The sequence below is a fragment of the Astatotilapia calliptera genome, chromosome 12, assembly GCF_964374335.1.
Source record: "Astatotilapia calliptera chromosome 12, fAstCal68.1, whole genome shotgun sequence".
Lineage (NCBI taxonomy): Eukaryota > Metazoa > Chordata > Actinopteri > Cichliformes > Cichlidae > Astatotilapia > Astatotilapia calliptera.
This window is the reverse complement of record NC_137433.1, coordinates 13,616,765-13,643,620: the sequence shown is the minus strand read 5'-3', so window position 1 is coordinate 13,643,620 and position 26,856 is coordinate 13,616,765. Positions and strand designations below refer to the sequence as shown.

At 40.8% G+C, this 26,856-nt stretch overlaps 1 protein-coding gene across 6 annotated transcripts in view; it reads left to right on the top strand.

The window, feature by feature from the left end:
• Positions 1-1,447: 1,447 nt before the first annotated feature.
• Positions 1,448-26,856, top strand: part of mvb12bb (multivesicular body subunit 12Bb) — a 35,134-nt gene continuing 9,725 nt past the window's right edge. For 2 of the 6 annotated variants that reach the window (XM_026187866.2, XM_026187869.2), the window contains exons 1-7: positions 1,478-1,608; positions 2,954-3,055; positions 11,550-11,645; positions 13,444-13,534; positions 14,584-14,713; positions 14,843-14,953; positions 21,090-21,139. In XM_026187866.2, the coding sequence (XP_026043651.1) occupies positions 2,963-3,055; positions 11,550-11,645; positions 13,444-13,534; positions 14,584-14,713; positions 14,843-14,953; positions 21,090-21,139 (571 nt within the window). In that variant the 5' untranslated portion in view covers positions 1,478-1,608; positions 2,954-2,962. Of the gene's footprint in view, positions 1,795-2,953; positions 3,056-11,549; positions 11,646-13,443; positions 13,535-14,583; positions 14,714-14,842; positions 14,954-21,089; positions 21,140-26,856 lie in introns of all 6 variants that reach the window. The other 4 variants (XM_026187868.2, XM_080309015.1, XM_026187867.2 and 1 more) reach the window with 4 other exon arrangements.

Below are 26,856 nucleotides of genomic sequence, written 5' to 3'. Positions count from 1 at the left end.
TTCTCCCTACCAACACCTGAGATTTTATTTTATCAACTTCAGCACCACTGCAAATCTCTGCCCAAAACGAGCGCGTTTCAGTAGGTTGTCAACACCTTGATGTGATAGCATGTGCTGGTGCGTGTGAGGTTGGTGGTGGTGATGATACGGGGTGTTACAGGGGCTTACTAAGTAGGAAAATCTTCTTCCACTGTGTAAACTTCCTCACCGGAATTAATTGCAGCTCCAACTGACATACAGTTAGCCACAGTTATCAGTGCTGTGTTGTATGACGTGAAGAACACTGTTTGCAACATGCCAGGATCTTTACACTTGTTTTATTCTGTCAGCCACAGGCTATGCAAGACAAACTATTCTCCCCATTACAAACTCAAATGATGACTTAAAGGAGTAAAATCTGATAATCAGATATATTTGGAGGATCATGAAAGATGTTATGCGAATTATTCGAATTGTCATCGCACTGCATCGACAGTAAGATTTGAAACAAAATGTAAAAGGCAAACATTTTATTTTCTCTAGGTCTTTTATGTTCATTAAATGTTAATATACTGGATAGTGAGACAATCAACATCAGAAAAGATTTTTTAAAGGAAGGGTTATAAAGGCAAGCGGTAATATTTTTGTCTGCATCCTTGGTAAAATCAACCACATGAATGGAAGTGTTAAAATGTTTTTTTGTTACATGGGGTGTCACTTTCCTCTGAAAGTCACCCCCTCTTCATAAATTTCAGAAGGAAAACCGATCGCCAATAAATACATCTCACTGCGTGTGACATTCGGCCAGCATATGGCACCATGTCATAGAGCAGAGCAACAAGTCTTTGATTTGAATACAGTACATTAGGATAATAGTCGCAGAATGAAATAATTTATTTGATTGGTATGGTGGGGGCAGAAATAATAAACTCGATGATGGGAAAGCATCTGCCGCCTGCTGGTGTTTTGGACAGTCTACAAAGAGGCTTTCAAGTTTTGCACTCAGAGAGACATGAACATCCTAATGTTACAGCTAAGTCAATACACTGGGCTTGGTCTTACTTTCATCTGATTACAGAAACGACATGTGACTATTAGAGAGACAACCAACTGCCAGGAGGCGTGACCTGTAGATATAGCCATGTAATGATAGCCATTTAGTGAAGCACAACCTAATTTAGTTACAACAGCTAAATTGGATCACGTAGGTTATTGCTAAAAAATACACCCTGGCATTGCAGGCCTTGAAATTCTTTGCATGCTTTGTTCTTAATTTAAGTTTTTTTTTTTGTTTTGTTTGTTTTAAGCAACTGATATCTAAGCCGTTTGCTGAATAAAATGTCCCATTTTGTTTTTTTTATCGTTTAATTTATTTATTTATTAATAAAACAATAAATCACAGGAAAAAAAATATTCTTGGAAGACCAAATATTGGACTGTAGTTAATAATTTCTTCCCTTGAACACCAGGAAGTATTTCCTTGCTACATGTTGGCATGTAAAGGCCAAAGTTCACAAAGTGGTAGTGATAACGGGGGGAGACGTTTTAGCAGGTAAAAACACAAAGGACTCTGGGTTTAGCTTCTGTGTCAGCTCACCGTTGAGTTTGTGGTGGGTTTCAAGTCTCCAGGTAATTTGTAAGACTGCTATATGACGGGCGTTAGCGTTTTATAACACAAGATGCATGTTGGACGTTAACTAGAGCTGTGTTTGCGTCACACCCCTCTCGGTAAAGCAGTTGTAACTGGGCACTTGTAAATAAGCACTTTCCAGATGGATACAGGATAAAGCTAAAACTATTTAAACCCTAAAACCAGTAAGTATGCTAGCTAAACAGAAAGTTGGTTTTTTTTAGCCAAAGAACTGCTCTTAGCTTGTAAATATGACTGTCAGATACAGCATAAACCGCATTAGCGTCTTAATTTTATGAGCATAGTTTCTAATAATGGTTCTTAACATAAGAATTATTGAAGTTTGTCACCTGTGACCTGACAGGTTAGCAATATGCAAAATGTTCGCAGGTACATGTTTAAATAATTTGTAAGATTATTATTATAATATTATAATATTATAATTCTCCATATAACTTACAACCACAAACTGGCTCTTCAGTACTATTTAAGACTGTATACTATCTTGGATTTCATGGTGATTTTTGTCTTTGGAAATGCAATATGCTTGCAATGGTTTCTCTTTTTTTAGTTAATCTGCCTGGATAAGTTCTCCAGGCCTTGTTTTTGTGCTGGAAAAACAAAGCTCATTTTAAACAAATGAATGTTGCAAAGAGATTCTTCAATCTATTAGCTAATTTGCTATCCTGTTTCATTTGAATAAGTACAGCTATCTAGCATTTGTTAAAGAGACAGCTGTTTTCTGGAGTAAAACCCCTAATTTGATCAGCTTAATTGCAATAGATTTTCTAAATATCAAGATTGAATGCAGCAACTTTGTCAGTTAGTACAAGAATGTTTTAAACCTAATCTAATAAAATTGCGCAAGGGAACCTTTTGTAAAGCCACTTACCCTGTAAGAGGCTTGCATACCCATTAGAAAAAAATTCCCTTAGACAGGAAGAGATAGCAATTGATTGGGACTTCCTTGAAAATATGTGATCACTCCCCCTAATTTGTGATTTGGTGAAGTCATTGGGTAGTCTCCAAATGCTGTTTTGTCACTGGTCTCACTTGTCATTTGATCCTGGATTAGGCGGACACTTTTTCTTCTAGATCCTAATAAGCCTCATCAAGAAGTCAATATTGTGGCCATTTTAGCCAAGAAAGTCTGTGTGCATCCTCTGTGTAATGACTGCCAGAGGTGAAACACACACGCGCGCGTGCACACACACACACACACACACACACGCATATATATATGTGTGTGTGTGTGTGTGTGTATGTGTGTGTTTCACCTCTGCAGAAAGAACCGTTGATACCAATTGTACCAATTGTAATGGTACTCTTCTGCTTTTCTAACAGAGCTTCGACATGTCTGAAGTCAGCAGCAAGTTTCCCATAGACCCCATCACTGCAGTTGGAGTAGTGTCTTCACCCAGCAAGGCCCCTGATGGCTACTATGTTGTGAGTACAAACATCCCGAGTATAGGTTTTATATATAAAAGACTGACGTACACCATGAAATCACCAATTGCATTCTGAAGGTTCAGTAAAAATGGCCTGCATTTGTATAGCGCTTTTCTAGTCCATAGGACCCCAAAGCGCTTTACACTACATTCAGTCATTCACCCATTCACACACACATTCACACACTGGCGATGGCAAGCTACATTGTAGCCACAGCTGCCCTGGGGCGCACAGTGTTAGCATTTTGCCTGCCACCATGATGTAAACCATACATGGATGAAAGGGTGGATTGTTATCACCTTATGCTGGCAAGCCTGGTTATTAAGCTGTATCCATAGTTTTCAGATGTCCAGATATTCACTAATTAGTTCCAAGTAAAGAAGTCATTCACCAAAAATGGACTATTTTTATGGCTGTTCATATAATATAACCACTAGCACTTTATATAGCCTCTGTAGAAACTATCTACACCCTCACTTATCTTAACTGCACTACTGTATAGCTCTGTGTAAATAATCATTCTGTACATTCGATAATCTTTAATCCTACAACTGTTTACAACTTGCATAGTTCCCATTTCTGTATAGCTGTATATCCCAGATTCTGTAAAGTTATTTATTTCATATTCTGTATAGTTTTTCATATTTATATCCTGTTCATATCCTGTACATAGCTTGTACTCACTACAGCCTGTACATACTTATAGTTATAGAATATTCACAACATACTTCATACCGTGTACATTATAACATACCATAATAGACCCATTTCTGTAATATACTCACATATCTATATTATTGCTAATATATATTGTAATATATCTATATCACTAAAGCACTTCTGGATGGATGCAAACTGCATTTCGTTGCCCTGTACCTGTGCATGTGCAATGACAATAAAGTTGAATTCTATTCTATTCTATTCTATTCTATTCTATAATTAACATACACAAAACCAGTTAATTAAAATTATCCAAAAGGCGCCAACGATGAAAATACAGTAGATAGATCCAGTTCTGAGTCAAATTAGCAGAGGTGACACCTAGCCACTTTTGTCAGTGGTAACCCCATATAGTTATTATGATGGGTATAATTACTTACAGTAACTGTAACTGTTTTTTGTACCACACCTGTTAAGGTTCTGATGATTTTTACCCCATGAAAGGCTGATGGGGTATCGTCATTATCATGCTGGGTAGGTGGGTGGGTGGCCAGGTGAAGTGGACACCTAAATTTGTGAACATAATAACTCGAGAGCAAGGTGACTCATATTTCATATTTCATTACATCGACTCCAAGGTCAAAATATCCCATTTGTAATTTTTTTGAACTATAGGCACCTGCATGTGTGTTTGCTAAAACAGGCTGAGAGCAAGTCTGCACTTTATTTCATTTCTTTTAAAAATCACAGGTTCAGTAAAAAAGCACTTTTTTGTCCTGATGATGCATTTAACATTTTAAAGTGTTTTTGTGATAGGACCAGAATCCAAATTGTTAATCAGTGATTGTTGTCATAATTGGAGATCTAATAAGATTTATTTTGCTTTCTGTACTGAGTTGCACATGTAACAGTTGAAAATGATTGTGTAGCATAATGCACACCCAGGCTGTTGGCACCCTTTCAAGGTGTTTTTGTAAGATCTGCTAGATGACTTATTCATAAAGTTTACTTTGATGATTAGACGGATTGCCATCGTTGGTTGCCACCAGTGTTGTAGACACACCAGAGGCAAAGGTTTAATGATGTTAGGTTTATCCCCATATAATTTAACTTTGTCCTCATGTTTTCTTTATGTTCAAGTCTCACAGCATCTTCACCATTAACAGAAATGTGAAGTAGTGCAGGGTAGGCTGCTTAATTAGATTTTTTTTTGTAACTTAGTTTAAAGGGTAAAAAAAGAGAAGACAGTGCGCAAGTTTATCAAAGCACGAAACAAGCTCAAGGGCAGATCTCTCTTCCTCTTCCCTTCTTCCTATTCAAGCTTCTTTTGTTTTCATTAGGCCCCCAAAGCCTCCCTCTTCCCCCTGTTTTTATCTCTTCCTGCTCCACCCAACACACTCAGCTTGTTCCTATTGAGCAGATGACGGTGGGTTGGCATCAGAAAGGAGCCATCGGCACGGAAACTGCGTACACGCAACACAGTAACAAACACAGGGAAATCAGATTTCATTCTCTACCAGTCCACTGCACCTTACGCTGTGTGTGCAAACACTGTGTATGTTCCAGAGGGTGGTAGACGAGAAGTGCAAAATTAAAAACGAATTTTTAAAATAAATATAAATCTGATTTCACTCTGTTTTTGCAGGAAATACTGTTACTGCATGAAAACATGCTAGTAGAACTAATTGACCAAACTTAGTAGGTTACTACTTTAGTTTCAAATGGTAATGTTAGCATCTGAGCTACTTTGGGCTGCTCCCTTGTCACAAAGGGTCACCATAGTGTGTAATTCTGCATGTTGGATTTGGCAGGCTTTTATACCAGATGCCTTTCGCTTACCAAGCAAATGTGTGAGTCGCTACACTTGGAGCCATAGCTTAATGCTATTGATCTGTTGCAAGGGTATCATAATAAATAAATCTTAATCACAATGTGTATGCTCCAATCAGCCTCAGCTGCACTTTGCGTTGAAATGGTCAGCTGCCAGAATGAACTAAGATGGTGTTTAGCAACATGGCAGTTGCTAAATATGAGAAATTTGATATTGTTAATCTTAAATGCACTGTTGTAAGCTTGTTAGCATGCTGTTATTAGGATGTAGTTTATGTAAAGTATTGTGCCTATGTACAGCCTTCCCAATGTGCCAGAGGTTGGCTGTCGACTCCTAGTTGTGTCAAGTTATCAGTGCTTAGCTGCAGGGATGTTGCTAGTAGATTATTTTAAACTACCTCATAGCTGCGCTTTGTGACCTGCGTTGGTCACTAAACTGGCTGTGGTTGGTTTTAAGCGTTAGTGTGTTGTTAGTGGATCACCCACAAACTTTGGCTGCCTAATAAATCTGATGACTTTCTCTATTTGAGATGGTAGCTTCTGATAGAGTAAGATACTCGTTTGTAGAAAAGAAGGACTGCAGTACAACCTTTAAGAGGGTTTTATTGTCAAATTTTTAAGTCAATTTTAAAAAGTTATGATTCAAGATTAGAGCATAAAGAATAAAAAGTTAAGTGCAAGTCATCCTCCAAGATAAGATTCAAGGTCTTTCAGGCTCATAGGATCTATTTCAAATGCGTTTGTCCCATCTTCAAGAATATCTTTTCGAACATCACTATGTGGTCTTTCATCTGCAGACTTGAAATACAAACAAAAATATCTGCAGTTGGTATCAGTGTACTAATGCACCACTGAGGAGGGAAAGTCTCAGGATATTAGCTGTATTGATTTTTTTTCTCCTTTCATATAAGAAATCTTTTCAAATACCTCCTTAATACGGACTGTTCACCATGCTTTCCATATACTTTATAAAGCAGATCAAAGAGCTGATTAACTCTTTTGCTCTCTGATACCGTACGCTCACATCTCTGAACTTGAGCAGGTTGTTCCAACACGAGAGAGCGCAGGCCCAGATCAAACACTGTTCCACTGGGATCAGGAGCTTTGCTAAAGCACCAGCAGCCACCTAACATCAAACGCACTGAGTAGACTCTTGCTCACTCATGCTCTGTTCATGGGTTGCAAAGGAGCTATGGCAGCTAGCTTCTTCCGCTCTGCTTTCAGCTAAACTAATTGCTCGCACGCTTTAGCACCCACTTTAACACACACGCTGAATCTCAACAAGAAAGTCAAGTAGATTTCAAAGTGACTTTAGTTCTTTAAAGTACACATATTATGCTTTTTGGGTTTACCTCTTTTTCTGTCATAAACTATTTTTGTGCTTGTCAAACACCTGCAAAGTTCAAAGGTCATCCAGAAAAGTTATTCTCTGTCCAAAATGTCTTGTTAGGAAAACAGGGTTTCTTGCATGGCTTGTCTACATCCCTGTACATTTGCATAATGGCCACCTAGTGGCTAGTTGAACACAGCCTCAAGCAAACAATATGCAGCTGCCCCACATCATTATTATGTACTTGTTAATGCTCCTCCTCTCTCTGTAAATTATTTCAACCATGAACAAAACATTTAGGCATTGTAAGAAAGAGTGAATACGTCTTATCCATCCTCTTATCCTTATCAAGGTGATGGGGGGCTGGAGCCTATCCCAGCTGTCACAGGGCGACTCTATTGCAGGGCTAACACTTAGAGACAGACAACCATTCACACTCACATTCACACCTATGGGCAATTTTAGAATAATCAATTAACCTAACCCCACTAACTGCATGTCTTTGGATTGTGGGAGGAAGCTGGAGTACCCAGAGAGTACTCCACACTCCACACTGAAAGGCCCCAGCCAGATAGTGGAGTCACACTCAGGACCTTGTTGCTGTGAGGCGCCAGTGTTAACTGTTTTCCTATTATTCCTTGAATAATAGGAAAATCCTTTGCATTAGCAAATTATTGGGTGTATGACATAGATAGTAATGATGGACATTGCTTCCAACTAGGGCTGCCACGATTAGTCGACTAATCACGATTACGTCGACTATTAAAATCGTCGACGACTAATTTAATAGTCGACGCGTCGTTTGAAGATCCCAAAAGATCTTACAAAGGAATAAGAAGTTGGATTTAAGAGTGTAATAACGGACTGAAACAGAAGATGGCAGCACTGCATGTACAAGGATGCCAGCTGCCGTTAAACCCCGAAGAGGAAGAAGAAGCAGTGTCCGGTATCGTAGCTGTGTCCAAATTCAGGAACCGCGCGGCCCTGCTCAGTTTCCAGCAATGGCGGCAGCTAGTTAGTTTTAATATTACGCTTATTATTCTTTCTGGGTCACAAAATAAACATTTAACATATTTTCAGGCAAGAATGTAGCCGTGTAAACTTCAAATATCTGCTTGGTTTATCAAGACAACCACATATTTTCAAAAGCGCTCTGACGTTTTCGGAGACGTCTGTTACCCACCAGCTCGATCGTTAGCCGGGGTTCAAGGCTCATTAGAGCCGGTGAGAACACCGGACTCTCGGCAAATCGTTTTCAAACCCAACGCCGTCTTTCACTACTCAGGTTAAACATGATATATAAGTCACTTAGATAACTTAAAAATGTTATTGTTTGGCTTTTTTTTAGTATTTTATTTGTTCCTGAGTAAATCGGTTTGGCTGAGATTAAAGTTATAGTTTTTACACAGCTGAATAAACGTCAAGCAGACAACTGATTATCAGAAGTATGAGATACTCGAGAATATACTCCAGTGTCCTGTTATATTTTAGATAGCAAGGAGCAACGGCTGAGTTTATTAAACTCCACCGAAACAATCTGCAAATTTCATTAAAAATTTTATAAACTATCATCTTGTCTTTCTTTTTAGTTAGCACATACCTTAAACACTTAAAGCTGTAAGCTAATGATAGTTATATAAGAGCAGATGCTGCTGGTGCAATAAGCTGTACGTTTTATGTCCAATGGATGCATGATCTGAAAATAATCGGTGACTTGTCGACTATCAAAATAATTGTTTGTGGCAGCCCTACTTCCAACTGAAATATTGGACTGTGTATTGGAGTATGTCTATACAAAATATGTCTGTTTTTTAAATCTTGGTCATACTGTTTCAGAGAGGATTATCTGGGGTTCACGCATTGAACCATCATTGGCTAACAACTTGTTACTGACAAGCCATTAGCCAATGGGTGGCTTCATAGTCGGACCCGCCCCCTTCACAACTTCCAGTTTGTTGCATTGCACCTGAAAGTTGTATCTCAAAGCTTCAAAATGGGACTTAAGAAACAAATGGATCATGTAACTGTAGTTTTACTTTGCTTTATGCTTTAGTGTCCCCAAAGAGGAAATTTGTTGTTGTGTCCAAGCTCAAGCTGCCAGCAGGACAGCCACTATAACTACCATGTAGATACAACTAAATCTATCTGTCTGTGGCGTATGCTCACAGGGGCAATGTCAGAACTGGAATACTGAAGGACAATAAGGATAAGTGTTAAATTGTAAATGCAAACCAATAAACAAGGACTGGGTGTGGGTCATTATGTTTTCATGTCACTCAGCTGGATTTTCATTAGCCTACCCTGATATATATTATTATATTATACACACACACACACAAGGGGATTTAAGGGGCAAAAACTCTACCAAGGCAAATGCTGTATTCAGCCGTTTTGAAGAAAGTGATTTTTCTTTAAAATGGCCCAAATGTAAAGGGCACCCATGTGTACCCATGTGCTCCACTTCTCAGGTTTTCTTGGTAGTTTTTTCCATGGTCCTAATGACAGGCAGACAAACAGAACAGCAAACATAGCTTATAAAGGCTTTATCAGAGGAATAAATTGTAATGATGGAAGTCATTTCAGTGTTGTATGAGAGTACTGTGCATACTCACACACATATTTTAAGTACTTGATCTACTCCTCATTTAGTCTGTCCAGCTGTCACGGGTCTGTTAATAAGGTGGGCCTCAAAGCAACAGGAACTTAATGGTTATTTTTAATCATTAAAATGTGTGCGCTTTTACGCTATTTTACAGACCCCCCAAATAGAGTTAAAAACCTGTAAATAGCCACAGTGTGTGTGTTTTTTTAATATATTGTCAGAAGCTGATTTATTTTAAAATAAGATCTGAAATACTTCTCAGCTTCTGTGTTTTTCTTTGTTTCCCTGTGCCTCGTATATTTTCTCTTCACCTGGTTTTACTCTCCAGAGAGTTTTGATTTTATGCCTTTATATCTGTATTCACAGCTGTGTCTCTCAGTGCTTCATGGCATCTTGCTGCTTATGTCTGTCTCCAGAGATGCTTCATAGGAATATTCAATACCCCCTAAAGACTTGTTTCATCGGTGGGCTTTCAGATCACTGCGAGCATAAGCTTTTAAGAAGCAGTAGTTGAATCTGACATTGCATTTTAAATCAAATGACACGACCATATTTCAATATCAGAGGTGTGATATCTCTTATCAGACAGGTGACATTCTTCTCATTGAAGTCTGTGTAATGACGGCGCCATACAGTGGCACTCGTGTATGTATTAGACAAGATCCACTACAAGTTTACACATGCTTTTGCTGCCGTGGCTCAGCGGTTGGCGTTTCAAATTCAAGCTGCGTCGCGTTCTTGCTGCCGGCGGCTGTGGCAGGATGATGCCTGAGGTGCCTCCTCAGAGGACCGTGCCCTCGTTACTCCTCAACTTGACTTTGGGTTTCACAAAGCGAGCCCTTTGTTTACGCTGACAGGATGCGCTGGCTACTGACCTGGAAAAAGGTGGCCAAGACGGGTTGTCTTGTAAGGAAGTAAGAGAGGCTGGTGATGTATTGGCTCCTTCTGGGACCTTTCATGGAACTGCTGTGGAGAGGCCCTGCAATCCCTCTCTCTGCTCATCTTCTCCTCTTTCTCTCTTCTCATCCTACTATCTGTCTCTGTTCCCCACTCTAGCCTCTGCTCTCATCCCATCTAGTCAGTGGTGGTTTTGCATGAAACCCATACCATGTCCCCCCCCCCCCCCCCCCCCCCCCCCCCCCCCTCAACCAGTCACCGGGGTCATTCATCATTATTGTCAAGGGGGTAATGTGTGTGGGTGGGTGCAGAGATCTATGACTTCTTCATTTGAATGAACCTCATTAGATTGACTCTTCTTTGTAAAGGATCCCTTTAGAAAGTAACTCTGGCAGTTATTTAGGTTATTCTCACATGATAGCCAATGGAACATGACGCTTCAGCCAAGCATGTTTGCTCGAACGATGGAAGAGTCTCTGCGATGCAGTCTGCAGGTTATATTTTGCTTTATCACTCTGCCCTGCATACCTAAATTTACATAGCAATGCAGTATAGGACCTTGAGGTTGACTTGTGGTACCCACATGCTGTCAATTTGATGCAATCTCTCTTTTTTTTTACTGACTCTACTGCTTGTTTACAACTATGAATGAGCCTGTTGTACAAGGGCAAGCGGCTCGGGTCTTTGAAATCAGACTTTAAATTCTTTGTAATTTATTCTTAGAAAAAGCTGTCTCCTTAAATAAAGTAAAACTACTCGTGCTGTGTGCGCAGTGTCTCAGTCTCAGTTTACCCACGTCTTCACTCTGGATACATTACAGAAGGTTTATTTTTTTTTAAAAGATACATTCCACATTTACCATAAATATATTCCCTGCTTTCCCACGTTGAAGTTTGCCTCCCTTATTAGAGCAGATCCTTGTCAGGGCATCTTTAATCAGCCAAGTCCCAAGAGATGATATTTTTAGCCACCTTTTTGGAGGCTAAGACTTCTTTACCCACGCAGAGCACTAATGAGATGGAGCAGTAGTGTAGGCAAGCGTTAATTAAGGCTAGTATGCAAAGGAAGAGGCAAAAGCAGCACGCTCATGGCATACATACATTAACTTTATCCCACCTCCTGCATGTTTTCTCTCTCCTTGTTTTTTTTTTTCCCCTATTTTTTCCACGTAGGTTGCACAAACAACAGATGGCTCTGACGCCGACCTGAGGAAGGACAGCTTATTCAAATCCAAGGTCACACGCTACCTCTGTTTCACCAGGAAAACTGTAAGCGTGAATGTAAACTTCTCCCTTTTCCTATGTGCTCTGCACTAGCTCCTCATCTGCTGCACCTTCTTTTTTGATTGTTGTATGCCAATGGTCATTAGCTCACTTTTTGCTGCCAGAATATCTTAATAGGCCTTGTGTTTGTCCCGCTTTAAAAAAGCCAGGACTGGTAGTGCAGTTTTAAAGTTTTCGATAAAATGGATATGCATGCATATTCTGGATGGATAATACCTGGAAGAGGTATTTTTCATGTTGGTGGCCCTCGAAGATATTATTTATGTTTATTCATGAAATAGCAATGAGCTGCATTTTAACTATTCCAATTTATCTGATCAGCAGCAGCCATGGTTACCAAAGCTTATGTACATATAATATTTGAATCAGAAAATGCCTCCTATTTATGCAAGAGAAAATGCTGTAGGATATATATATATTTACAGAGAGAGAGCTCCTGATTTGAGTAGCCACGACTCCTCTGTGGCTGAAATGATCTTTGCATTGTATTTCTCATAATGCTGTTGGGGCATTTTTTTGACTCCTCTCCTGCCTGCAGCCTACAGCTGATGTGTTTCTGCTTGGCTGTCAGCTGCTCTGTGGCCATAAATACACCTGCTTACATTGCCAGGATAATCAACCTGTCTAACCTCAGCGCATACAGCTTACTATTGGTCGTCTATTAATTAAGTTTCTGTGGGTTGCAGGTGGACGGTGCAGGCAGTAAACAAAACCTGCATTTTTGTTATTACTTTGCATCAGCTCAATTTTAGGACTTAATCGAGTCCGATTCTTTTTCAGCATCCCCCTTAAAGTCAGGCAACCTGGCAGCGGCTGCCTCGTGCCGGAGCTCAATCTGGCCCTCGGTTTAGTATATAGCATACAAATGGCCTTCCCCTAGTTCCTGTATATTATCTTAAAATGCGTGTCCACATTGTTTTGAAGACTTTGACGCAAATAAAACATGACAGAGCCATCAACAAAGGCTATTTTGTCTGCCAGTCATTGGAGCTCCCACTGTAATTGTCTATGACAAAAACAGATTCTGTAGAATTAGCCCCTGTATTATGTGGGGAGAAGTAAATAGTTTGTGATTTATCATACTCTAGGTTGAAGGTAGATAGCCCCCTTTGTCAGGTTGCGAAGGAAAAATTCTCCCCGGAAAAAGAAAGGGGGGAAACACTAAAAAAAAAGGTTTCATGCATAGTAATAACATTCATCCATATTCCTCCTTACGTCAGTGTAAAAACTATGAATAAAAAATGTCTCTAATGGTAATGACTGTCGGGCAACAGTGGCAGTGGAATCCAGGCTTTTCGGACGCATCAAGTCACGCCTGGCTCGCCCCACTCTCTACTGCCGCTGTGTATTATTGCAATTTATTATGGCAAAAAATGAAAATGTAATGGGAGACAGGGAAGAGTCATGCTTGAAAATGTCAGCTACACAGTCCGTGATTATTTTTAACTAGTCCCATTCTGTTGATCAGACTGCCTGCTCTGTCTCCCATCACCCCATAGCTTCTCGCCAAAAGGTTGAGAATGATTACAAGTTCACACATGCATTCTCTCACTCCAGAAAAAGCTATTAGAGAGTAATTACGTGAGCTATTTTGTCAACCATTCTCTTTAGAGACTTCTTGAGCTTTTAGTAAATCATTGAGTCTATTATCTCTACATTTTCCTCCCTGAGTACCCAAAAAAATGACTAACCTTTTTCTCATTCTTGCTCTCTGTCCTTTCCAAAGTTGCATTTGCATATATTATTTTTAAAAGTTGCTGCCTCCGCGCTGTCGTTCGTGCAGGGGCCCGATGTTGTCGTGGACATGAAGCTGACTGATATTAAAGACGCCCTGCCAGAGTCGTTCACACCACTGCAAGAAACAATGGACACAAGTAGGTAAACAGTCAATACCGACCACAGGCTCGCTCCCTTCCTCTTGCTTGTTTTTTTCCCCCACCACTCTCCGACCAGCTTATGCCGAGGTCCTCAGGGGCAGCTTTGCTTGAGATAGTGAATGTTTTATGGGTGCAGGTTAGCTTAATTTATGGCAGGCTGTGGGAATAAAATAAACATTTTGCCCTGGAGGTACAAGAGAAGAGAATCATGAGTCATTGTTTATCTCAGCTGGAGCTGTGCTTTTCTTTATGAGGGCCTTATTTATGTATTTATTTGGGGAGAGGACGAGTGGATGGGGGTTATCTAATATTAATGAAATGCATTCCCCAATGCTTTAGTGCTTTTTGAGTGCTACGTATTTCCCCCTCACTATCCACGCCGTGGAAATGTAATAATATTTTGGTGTGGGGAGTGAGGACAGCTTGTTTATTATTTTTATTATCATTGCATTTACACTGCACTTTCTAGTGTTGCTGGGGAAATAAATGAGCAAGGCACAGATGCAATATAGGGAAAGCATGGCAATGTGTTTTTTTTTCTTTTTTCTTTTTGCCAGAATGAAGAAAAGAGATTATGTTTTGTTTGGCTATGTTGTAATTTAATGTTTTATTACTTTATGTGAATCCATGTTTAATGTATACATGTGACATTATGTATGAGTTTCTATCTAGAATATTGAGTTTAAATCCCCGTTGTGCTCTAAAGCTGATGGAGGATTCACTTAGTTCTGTCATTTTACCTACTAAAGCGATAAAAATGATAATAACACATGTGAATTTTGTGGCTTTCCAGTGTCCACTCATTTCCCCTTTGAGCACAGCAAGTCACCCACAAACTGATATTAGCTCATCTTTTATTCGGAGGATGGTAATGACTAAATAGCAAAGCATAAATGGGATTTGTGAATATATATTTTTTCCTAGAGGCTCAAACTGTCGACAGGTTTTTTTTCCCTTTTCTTTAGCACCAAACTGTGGAGAAAACAGAACTGAATAATCAACTAACAATTTCTCTCTGACATCCTCATATGTACTTGACTCATCAGAGGAAGCTGCCATGAGGAAGAGGAGGCTCTGTGTGAAAATGAGCCCTCGTGAGGATGCGAAGACAGCTGTATGTGACATCCAGATCACGGCAAAGTCCAAGACCCATCTTGTTAACTACACCTGTGTAGGGTGAGCTATTTGACAGCGGGGATGAATGAAATCGTGAAGTTTTGTAACTTTTCTTTTCGTCGCAATCATTTTGCCATTTGCAGGTAAAACTGCTAACCAAGCTGTTGTGTGGCTTTTTTTCGTACACAGCGAACTAAACAACATGGGAATATGGTATCGGTTGGGAGATGTTCACCAGCGTCAGCCGTCTAGAGTCACGTCCGGCAGGGTCGAAAGCGACGCCCGACCCAGCACAGCGAGGTAACGCCCCGCCACAATATTCAGCTGTGCGTCTCGGGTTTTAACTTTTCCTCCTTGCCTTACTTTTCATTTCCTGCGCTTGTGAGCTTTTGTTACGCTCCTGTGCCTCTTGTACGCCAACAAAGACACGAGCAATTGATCACTCCTGGGCAATCTGCTGTAAAGGTTGCTGCTGGACAACAAGGTAGCGAGGGTGAACTGGATAGACGGGGCTAACTAGACAGGAACCCCTGAACAAGAACAGAAGTTCAATGAGGGCTAAACTCCTGCTATTTGTGTAGTGTCCCAGGAGGCAGAGGGAGGTCGCTCCTCCGACTGCGGTGACAAGAGGGTTGTAGTTTGCAGACAAAAAAAAGAGGAGATGTAGCCCGGAGAGGGAGCGACAGCTGCAGAGGAAGGGAGAGCACCAAGATCTCCTCCACGCTGGTATTCGTGTGTCCCCGCCTCTGCTCATGCTGCTCCGGCTTCCTCTGCCTCGGGCCTCCGAGTGAACGGAGCAAACCTTTGTACTGTGTCCAGAGCAAACAGCTCAATTATTTATCGCAGTGAAGAGCTGGGGATTTCCACAGCAAATTGTAAATAAACAATCGAGACTCCTTTGGTGTGGCGGTGCTGTGGAGGGTGAAGCTTGGCACAGCGATCTGACGTCTTTGCCAGCTTGAAGTGCTACGTTCTGCCATCCTGTGCCGGGCTGAGTAAAAGCTGCAGCAGGCCAGAGCGGTGGAAGCCACCAGCAGGAGTATTCAAAACAGAGCTTCTGTTCGCCGTGGCTGTGCAGTGGGGTGAGAACCATTAAAACAGGAAGGCTGTGGATTCAAAACCCCAGGTTCAGACCACGTGGAGTTTTGTGAATGGTCCATATTTTGGAAGCCGATGGTTAATAATCTTTGATGTGATGAAGTTAGATCGAGTGCTCGGGCCCACGTGCGCCTTCACAGCTCTCTTGCCGGTAATCCTCAGTTCTTTTGAAGCCCACTTTCAAGTTGGTGAGGCACAGAGGTTGGAATAAATTGTACCTCGAAGCGACTCACACACCCACTGCCCCCCCCTTACTCTTGATGCCTGCTGAGATCACAGGCCGCTGTTTTTGTGTTAACATTAAAATTCATTCCACAGTCAGACTCTTCTTTTGAGAGTATTTCCCTCCGTAATGCACCGACGCATAAGGACCAAACTGTGGGCAATTTACAGAGTAGCAGTTCTTACATGTACTTCAGACAGCCATACATAGAGCCATAAATAGTTCTGTAATTTTTTTTAAGTCACAGATAAGATAGTTTGACACAGTGATTTATAAACAGCTCCTCAACAAGCACCGATTCCCTGAAGAAGTACAGTAACACAGTGTAACTGTCTGTGCAGTGTTACCCCACTATACTTTATTCATATTCAGCAAGAGAAAATTCTCTCCTTCACGCCTCCTTCGGGCTATCTATTACAAGTTTATGGCCGTTGGAGAATAGCACCTCTTAAATTTAAGTGCTCTTTACAGTCAGTGGAAAAGATGTTTTAAATACAGTCAATAATGTATAAATTTTTAATGACCCTTATAATTTTGAAAGCTGCAGTGATCCCTCTCAAATGTTACGTTGCCTCGGGCGGCGAGAGCTCGTTAGGGTTGTATACAAACGTAAACCGCAAATCAGGTTTTTTCGGCGGCAACAGAGCTGCAGTAACTGCAGAGCGTTGCATCATTACGGGACACGCGCAGTTACTGCATCGAGGCCAAGGTGTTATATTTAAATTGCTTTTGTATCGTTTTTGTCAGCTGTAAAACGCAGGGGCTGAGAAGTTTCGGTTTCGCTTTAAGAGTCCGAAATTGAATTTGCAAAAATCTTAAAGCACTTTAGCTTTTCTTTCGTGGGCACTAATACTCGTTATAAGTGGTTTCTGTGTGAAATAATGAGCCTGGTGAGGGCTTTTCTTTGGCGTGACTCAGAGGTTCAGTCAGCGCCATCAGACCTATTTTAACCACTCTTACTACTGCTAAGCACAGTATAGGGAAATTTATACTAGAATTATGGCTTCAAGTAATTATTTACCTTCATGATTATTGTAACGAGTCTCTTTTATAATTAGTTTATAAAATTATCAGTATAAAGGAAACAGCCATGGAAACTTGCCTCACCCTGTGTGACTGGGGTTGCAAAACCTAAAAAAAAGACTGAGACTGAAATTATTCATTGGACTTCTGGCTTGTTTGCTGTGTCCAGGTGGCATTAAATTCATACATGTAATAAAAATTGTTATTGACTACTGTGAAGTGCTAAAGATAATAAACAAAGAAATGGTTTTTCATCATATTTCAGGTTTTATGTTAATCAGACAGGTGTTAAAATGTGATCTACTTTCTATTCAGCGTGAAGGAAAGTCCTAAACAAGTCCGATTTTTTAAATTCAACTTTCATTTAAGCATTAGGAACCTTGAGATTAAAATCTCTGTTTCTAGTGAGATCTGTCATAGAGAGGACACCATATAAATGACAACATAAGCAAACAAAGGAACTCAACAAGTAACGTAACACAAAACATAAAGTGAACAGCAGTTGCACAGTTTTTATATGGGCTCTGAATTCTCCCAGGGAGACAAAAAGTATTCTGATTTAGTGAGTTTGAACTTTATTTCGTGACCCAGGTGCAAAATCAGAGGACGCTGCTCTAACAAGTTCAGAAAAAGTCCTTGGTGCCTTAAAGAAGCTCTGCTTCTAGAGGAATGCAAGACTCTAGCAGGTGCTTGTAAAACTGCAAAAAGGAATGTTGGGGATTTGTAATGCAATAATTTATTTTCCTCATGCAGTTTAGTAGTTAAAATTATGGATAAACAGTAAAGCTGAAATGCTTGTTTCTCACTGGCTCAGGCTGTTGTGCCATATTGAGCAACTAAAAGTTATAGGGAGGAGGCCCGCTGAGCCGTCTGCTGCGCAAATACGTTTAAACACTGTGTGCTTAACGTCTCTTTATCAGGTTTGTCTGAAGCGTCTCAACCCGAGACGGTGTTCTGATTCCATTCATGGCAGCAGGTTGATGTCAACCACTTCAGCTTGTTCTCTGTCAAGACTGACCGTATCAGCAAGTCCCTGACTTTATAATGTTAGGGGGGAAAAAACAGCACCATCCGGCCAGCCTTTTAATGTGGCCAGTAAAGTATCTCCCTGCTTCCTCCTCCTGACCAACGCTGCCATTTGTTCTCCTGATAAAACTGTCATTGTTGAAGCTGGTATCTGACCTCTGCAGTGACTGCTAGCATAAATTAGCCTTATTCTAACATTGCAATTTCTTTTGCCTCACTCAGAATCAAGGTTTTTGACATTTCTCTTAAAATAATGGGCCACTGTACACACGGACACTTTTTAAATCAATCTGTGCAGTGATAAAAATGTCAAGGCAAAGTCTCTTTTTCTTCCATTTCAGAGGTTTTTTTGCCTTTAACACCTGAAGGCTCGATAGTCATCAGTGTCAGAAATGGCACGCGTATCAATACATTTAGGATTGCACAGTCTTCTACCTGTGACACTCCACGCGTTGCTGCTGCTCCGCACGATTATTGTATCAGCTTTCATTGCACGCTGGTTAACCAAGACTTCCCACTGCACACAACTCTTGAGAGAAAGAGACACGGTGACTGTCAGCGTGTCGCATGACAGATCCCCTGTCTGAAGTGTTGAAGAACAATCCTTCCCGGCTCAATCTCACTCATTACTTTGCTACGTTTTGGAAAAAGTTGCAAAAACTAGCCGAGATCAAGCGAATGGATGCAGAGTGGTGCCAGAAATGATCGAATGATCAGCTAAGATCTGATGGGCAGAGACTACTCGGTGATTTGCCACCAAAGTCTAAGAGATTCTCTTTTCAACACCTGACACTGAACTTAAAGGAGGATAATGATGGGTGAGAAAGCAGCTCCCACAAAGCAGCACTGTTGGCACATAGAGGAAGGTGTGGAGATGTTGTCACGGCAAAGGCTGGATGTGTGTCAAAACAAGAGCTTCCAGCTCTCTGTATCGCAGCTCTGGCTCTTCAGTCAGTGATATTACTCTCATTCTCATCTTACCTACCTGCCTGTCTGTCGCCACTGTCTCTTCCACTTTCTCTTCTCCTCCTTTTTTTTTTTTAAGTAGACAACTCTTTTCCGCATTTGCTATTTGTAACAACAAAAAACGAACACCACTGAATCGTAATTCATGTTGTCGAATAATCCTTTGTGCTTTGGTTTGCTTTCTTATTTTAACTGATTTTAACTCGGGCAGATTTCACGGGGAACTCTTGATCCACGTTGTAATTGTGTAAGTCTATCAGGCCGCGTTCCCAGTTTTACTCTAATTTCATGAGGAACTACACCATAATTGAATATTCAAATTAGGAATATGTGTCAATATGGCTCTCCTTGCCTGAAATGAGGATTAATTGTTGTCAAAACTCCTGTGGCCAACATAACACTGCTGTTGATTAGCAAATGCACTTGCCATGTTTTTTTTTTCCTGTTTTGTTTTAAGAATTAGTTGTCTAATTGATTTGCCATATGTTACCCTCTCCAATCCACCTAAAATTGTATTTAGAAATCACCAATTTGGACTGAGACAGTTTTGAGCTTTTCAAACAGATGGGAAAAGAAACCCTGGAGGTTGCCTGTGGAACAGTATTCCACGAGCCTAGTAGGGATTTCCACGAGTACCACATTCACTTTTTAGGTTCACAGATAAATAGCCAGACTTAATGCGGAGCTCCCTGCTCTCTGCGTCTCCTCCGAGCGCTAATATAACACCACAAACTGCGATCCCTTAAAAGACATTTAAACCGTTTGCCTCCACTTTATCACTCCGAGGGACGTCTCTGTGCTTTGAGAGACGCGCACCTTTCTTCCTCAGCTCCTCAGCTGTGGAATCAACCTTTGCAGGGTAAAAGAAGTCTGCCTTGAATATGGCAATCGTTCCCACAAGATTGATGCCAACCTTTTAAAAATTCACCATTGGCCTGGATTTAACATGGCCAAATGCTGATGTAAATGAGGAGGAGAAAAAGTCGACCCTTTCATTGCAAATAAATCTGAGTTGCAGGCTTCAGCTCATAAATACCACAGCCTGTCACGAGTCTTGTTTTATTGCTCTTGACGGAAATTATTGCATTTATTTATGTCGTCCGTAGATACGAGTCTTTGCAAGTCACAACTTGCACACGTACTAATAGAATGTGCAGATCCGGCTTTAGTCTTAATTTTTTTAAAGTTTTACACTCTCCGTCAGTGAAAAATTGATTATGTTTTTTCCCATAAACACACCAAAAACAGTACATAATACGCAGAACGCACTTTGTTATTTGCAGCTTCACACCTGCTCACTCCCAGAATCTGTCCTGTCTGCGTTATAATTCAGATTCCTTTTATAACCGACTTGTCTTGTTCGTGGTCTCTAACAACAAACTCGCGTGTGCTCTAATGAAAGCAATTCCCCCTTTTTTTATTGATATCACCAACTGCTTTGCATTATCGTTATAAGAGCATTTGTTTTATAATGCCATCGTTGCTCCCTTTACCTACAAAGCATGTCATGTTATGCAGCTCTCTTGAAGCTGTGAATTCCCCCCACCAGCACCACCACTGCTTGCTGTGGATTTATCGATCCGTAGGGGTGAGTCACAGGGTGTAATTCATGATAGCTTGATTGATGAGGATTTCAATCTTATATGGTTTGTTAACTTCAACTCCCCGCAAAGTGCATTCTGTGCTGTTTTCTGTAATACAAGGCCTTGAAAGAGGGAGAGAAGAGGGAAAAAAACAGACTTGCCTTGAATAATGGAATCTCTCAGTTCCTCCAGAATTAACAAGATCCTGCTCCAAACCCCTGCTAAAGGTCTGCTCGAGCCCCTGGGCAGCTGAGGCACAGTTTAACTTCGATCATTTCTCCTCTTCAAGTTCACCCTGTTATTTCAGTGCTCTGTTTTGCCTTTGGACATTTTAGAAAGCCCTTTGTATTTTGGAGGAGTTCTAATGCTTTTAATCCGTAAATAAATTTCCTGCTTTATTATATTTGAATTCCCGAGGGATGTCTTTGGGAGCACAGGTGTTCCAAAACACAAAGTTAACAAGCATTTTTCTTGTGTGTAACGTGACTGAATATTGTTGCTTTTTTTCTCTCTCCAGCTCGAGGATTTACTCTGAGCGTCACGGCACTGGACTCTACACCATGACAGGTAAAAGGTGTCTCACTCACACACACACACACACACACACACACACACACACACACACACACACACACACACACACACACACACACACACACACACACACACAAATATGCTTGTCAGTGCTATTTATGATGCTGTCACTATAGACAATTACATGAAGTGAATATTTGAATATTTCCCAGAATGCACTATGCTGTTAAACTGCTGTCAAAGTTGATATAATGCTTAATGCTTTCTGTGTCGTTTTTGCCGTTTGTAAAAACAACACAAATTTCTGTCTGTACTTGGAAAAGCAGCTCCGATGGCACTTGATCTACAAATGCTCTGTCTCAGATGTTCTCACTGCTGGATGCTGGACAGAGCTTTGCTCGTCTCAGAGAACGTGGCTTCCCGGAGGAGCTCGGCATTATGCTCAAGAGAACATTTAACAGCTGTCAAAGACGGTCCGTCACATGCCATACTTACATATGCACCTTTGCATGCACTGGAGGTATTCCTTTGGCTTTGTCAAGGAGAAACTCAACAACAGTTGCAATGCTCCGTGACTAAAACACGCGCACACACACACATACACACGCACACACACAAAAAAGGCTAATTCATTAGGAAACAGAGCTTAGACTATGACAGCCTAAGCACCACCGAGTCAGAGCCGGCTGAGACGTTCAAGTCTAAAAGAGTGTGTGAGCCACACGAGGTGAATGAGGCAGGTTTTTATCCAGCTGGAGAGAGACACCATGTGGTGAGGAATCCTCCTGCTGCTCCAGCAGAGTCCCAGGCTATAGCCGTGCTACACCCATCTTATTAAATATATAAAAACATGATGTGACATGTGGATATGTGCAGTTCAGGATGCTGATTTTATTTCAGTTTTTAAAAAAAAATGTATTTATCTTTTAAGGACCCTGAATTTAAATCCAGTGATGTTCAAACAAACAAAAAAAAAAAGGAAAAGAAATACAGAAGAGACAAAGAGCGTATCATTGACAAAATTACTGATTAATACATCATTGTGCGTGTATGACAGTCATTTTCTTAGATGGTCAGGACAAGTAAGGCCCTGAAGGAGCAGACGTTACCACACAGCTGAACAGTTTGTGGCATTTGGTGTGGGATTCCTCCGCTGGGACGGGGTTTTGAGTGACAGCGAAGGAACCTGCACATACTGTACACGGCGCTGGCAGCAGTCACCATTTATCTCCAGAAAACTGTCCTTTGCAGGTGCACGCTCCCCTTCCTTCTCCTCTTTATGAGCTGGCGAGATTTTTAAGAAAAATTGATAATGGAGTTAGCCTGACACGCTTCTCGCTTTATTACTTGAGACTGCGTACCCGTCAGCCTCGCAGCATCACACTGCGAGTGTGAGAGGACGCGCCTTCCCTTCATTAACAGTATGATGGCCCGCGGACCAAGTGTGAGGTCGTAGCCGACAGCCTATTTGTGTTAATTGTTAGCATGTCGGTAGCCCCGGTGTGTGTTTGTGCGCTGGTGCATGCGCGCCTGCGTGTGTGTGGGCTGACAGCTGGCCAGGTTCGAGTTGGTCTAAAACCATGTGCGCTCTGTCAGGGTTGTACAGGCGCCTTCTTTAGGATTGATGAATTGCCTGCTTTCTTGATTAAACCCTCCGTCACTTCCCAACAAAACAAAAACCCCAACACACACACGCGCGCGCACACACACAAAAAAAGGCGAGTTGAGGGGAGGAGAGGTAACATGTCTGGGAAATCTGTCATCTGCAGTCACATCATGTACAGATGTGATGTGCAGAAGCTTTGACATTTATTACCAGAATATTAAAAACTAATTCACATTTATTTTGCAGCCCTCTTTCGCTTGACAGTTGGAGCTCATTTGAAAAGTTATCAAGTTTTCATTGCAGCTCGAACCGTTTGCTTTTCTTCCACCGCCGTTGCTTTGATCCATGCCAAGTCCCTTTGCCAATTAGGTCTTTTATTCATACCTTGGCAGAAAATCAGGATATTTTTAAAAGTAATTATACATGCATTTGAGCTATCTGTCTAAAAAGCATATGTCTGATAAAATAAATAAATAAATGTAAATGTTTTGAAAAAAACACAAAAAAGCAGCCCCAAACTCTAAAATAAAACCACGTTGCATCGCAGTCTGTCTTTATTACCTGCTGGACAATATATAGCATTCAGCAGGCATCCATCTGATAAAACGGTAAATGTAATAAAAAGTAATACATTTACATATCTATAGCATTAATCAAAAATAAATACTGACATTGGCCCTGATCTAACATAATATGGAGAGCAATTATTTCCCTATCCATTAGGGGAACTTCAATTAACATACACGAGAAGGTTCATCCTTCAGAGGAGGATGAGGGAGAGAAAAAAATAGGGAGCTGAAAATTAACTTGGGTTTGCAAAATATCTTGGCAGGATGACAGTGATTTTTGATTTTCAGGAAACAATATTAGAATTCTTATTAAACTATGTGCATCTGCTTTTAATTTGCTGCAAATAATTGGAAAATGCAATGGAGCTTTCCAATTAAAGCTCCACTTTATGCTGTTTAATAATACCCTCATAATATTATAGCTTATGAAATGACAGGTGAGTTGGTGTATGAATAAAACATAAAGCCCTGTAATAAGAGACAGAAAAAAAAGAAGAGGAAAAAAAAAACGAGACAGTTGTTGGGGGGCTTTTAAATGCTCGACATAATTTGCATATATTAATCTCCTCTTTTCAGCCTTATCAAGTATTCCACTGTATTTGAAGTTAAAATAGTCGTGACAGGCAGGGGTACGCTTCGTTTTTCCATGGATTTATTACTTGTATAATTCTGGATCTTTAATAAGCCAATATGACTGATCCTCTGAGTTCTGTGGAATTTGGTTAATTGTTCCAGATGGTGCTCACTGATTATGCAAAATTACTTTCTTTCTCCTTTTTCCCCCCCTACCAACTACACTATTTCTTGATTGACTAACATGGAGAAAAAAGATTATTTTTGGCGCAGCACTTTCATTAAGAGGGTTCTCATCAGGTTTCAAACAAAAGTTCCATCTTATCTCCCTGTGTAGTTCTGGGCGAGGCTGTGCAGAGGGAGGAGATCAGCCGGCTCTTATCTCAAACCATGATGGATCTCAACTGCTTCTGCACCGCTGGGGTTATATTTTAGAATAACACAATTCTTTAGGCTGAGGGATTAAAAAACACGACCTCTGGATAGTGACACAAAAGTTATTATTAGTGTACAGCGTTCGCTTCTTTCTCCTTTCTCTCTCCAAAGATTGATGAAATTGCTAAGCAGCTGGGTTTGTCCTCCACTTGCAGCTCGGGCTCCATCCACAATTCACTAACATTCTGTTTTGCATCAGCTAAACTGAGCTGAATGAATCATTTATGGAAGTGTTATGGGGGAGGTATGGGCAGATTTACTGCCGAGCTTTTACTTTAGATGGAATGGGATTTCTATGAAACCGATCTTGATGTCTGAAGTAATGCCAAAGCTTGCATCAAGACATGAAAGGAACGCTCTTAAAACCCACGTTTTGCTTCTTAATTCCCCTGGTCAGCAAAAGGCGAAACATACAGAGAGAGAGAGGGAAAGTTCACAGGGAGAACTGTAGTATTTACATCTAATCCCTGTACAGACATTCTCAAACTACTGCTAGCAAGTCTTGATACAAAGAAGCACCTGATTACCTCATAATAAATGAATGGCATATAGTTTAGTGCTTCTGTGCTCATATTAACCTATATGTACGTTTTCCATATTGACATGGCAGCATGTCTTGGGTGGATACTGCACGAGTGAAGCGAAGCACTGGCACAAAATACTACGGTGCAAATCCCGTGCTAAAATATAAAAGCAAGAAATAATGTGTTTTGTGTTAAAAAAGAAAATTTAATCCAAGTCTCTTGAAATGCGAAAAAGGTTGCTTTCTCTTCACATCTCAAGCGTTGCTTCCTATTTAGAATAAAGTTTGGATGGTTTGTTATGTAGATCTTGTTGTTTTCACATTTTTTGCATTATTCCAGAAAGTGTCAGTTTCTATTTTTAAACAAATGACAGGCACAACAAGTATTTCCAGTTGTAGATATAGTCAGACGTTGTGGAGTACGACTCAGTGTCAAAAAGCACATCTGGATTAAAGGCTTTCACGCCATTCAGTCACTTTTATTCAATTAGACGATCCAGGTTTAGTAGCAAAACATGATTGATCCTGGTGCGACGGTGCCATTAAGTATTTGAGGATCAATCCTGTATAAATCCTAATGGAATTTTTGACTCCAGCCTTGAGGCCCTCGGGCATTTTTTGGACCTTTATTACAGTCAAATAAGAGACTTTAAATGGCTTTGCATTTGCAGGCCAGACTGGACTCTGGAGTCTCATCCCTCATTGCTTTCTATCCATCCCTGAGATAGAAGCAGTGCTCCATTAGTTTCAGTGTCCAGACGTGGACAGGCTCAATGGATGGGCCTGTCACGGCTCCCTCATTTGCCCCATGTACAGCAGGGTTTGTTATCACACATCTAATTAGAACTTGATAAAAAATATTTCACAAAAATCCAGTCATTAAATATAGTTTAAGGAGATTTATGGTCAAATATGCCTTAAAGATCTTTTAATGGCTCTGCTGACTTGTTAAGTTTGTAATTAATGATCTTCTAATACATACTGTGGTGTGATTTAGAAAGCACAATGAGATTCTGGGAATGAAGTCGTTTTGGAAAAGGGCATCTGGGGTTCCCAGAAGCTATATTAAATGACTCTTCTCACACTGGTTTGCTTAAAACCATGAAAGTCTGCTGTGAAAAGGTTCAAACACATCCGTGTGCTTGCATAGATGGGGCCATTTTTTTGTTGAGGCGCAGGGAATATTGCATTATTATGAAATGGCTGGCTTATCGTTTTGCAATAGTCCATTAGCGTGTACAGAGAAGTTCCAGGCTCAAACGTAACAGCACTTTTATTTAGGTGCTGCAAAATATCTCTTTTCAAAGTCCACTCATCCTCACACTGTAAAAGTAATAAGCAAGTGAATATGTATCAGACTGTAAATGCATTATACTAATAACAGTCTCCTGTTTCATCAGGAGAGTAATGGTGTCCTTATTAGCATAATTAATGACAAATGGCAGTGCAGCATTGGTGGATTGGTTCTAGGGGATGATAAATTGGTGGATGCCCAGGTTAGTGGCTGCCAAGGAGGCCTCTTTGGCTGTCATCCCTCCTGCTTCCGCTCTGGCACAGTTCATTACTCACTGTGTGAGATGCCACTTTACATTGCTTGGTACTGTGAGCATGGAGAACTTAATAATACCACCCACAACCACATAGGGCCTGCTGCTTTACCCACAGTCCAGAGGGCAAGTAGCTCAGCAAGGGCTAGGGGTTGTGGAGGAGCAGGGCTACATGGGAATCATCTCCTGCAGCTGCACTGATCAAAACAGATCACGCGTCAGTCGATACTTCAGGGGAGCTGGGGCCATATGACCAAGTCTCCAGTGCTGGTGAGTGTTTCTTGTTAGGATTTCTGGGGCTCACCACATCCCTCGCATCATTACGGGTTAGTTTGCCCACAGAACCGCTAATTAAGAGGGGATTTGTGTAATTGTGCCTTCTGCTGTGTCCCATCCGGCACATGCAATTTACTGTCAGCCCTCTGCCAGCTTTTACACTTGTCCAGAGAGGCGTACCCCATTTATACACACATTCTGCTGCACATTTACCAGCAGCC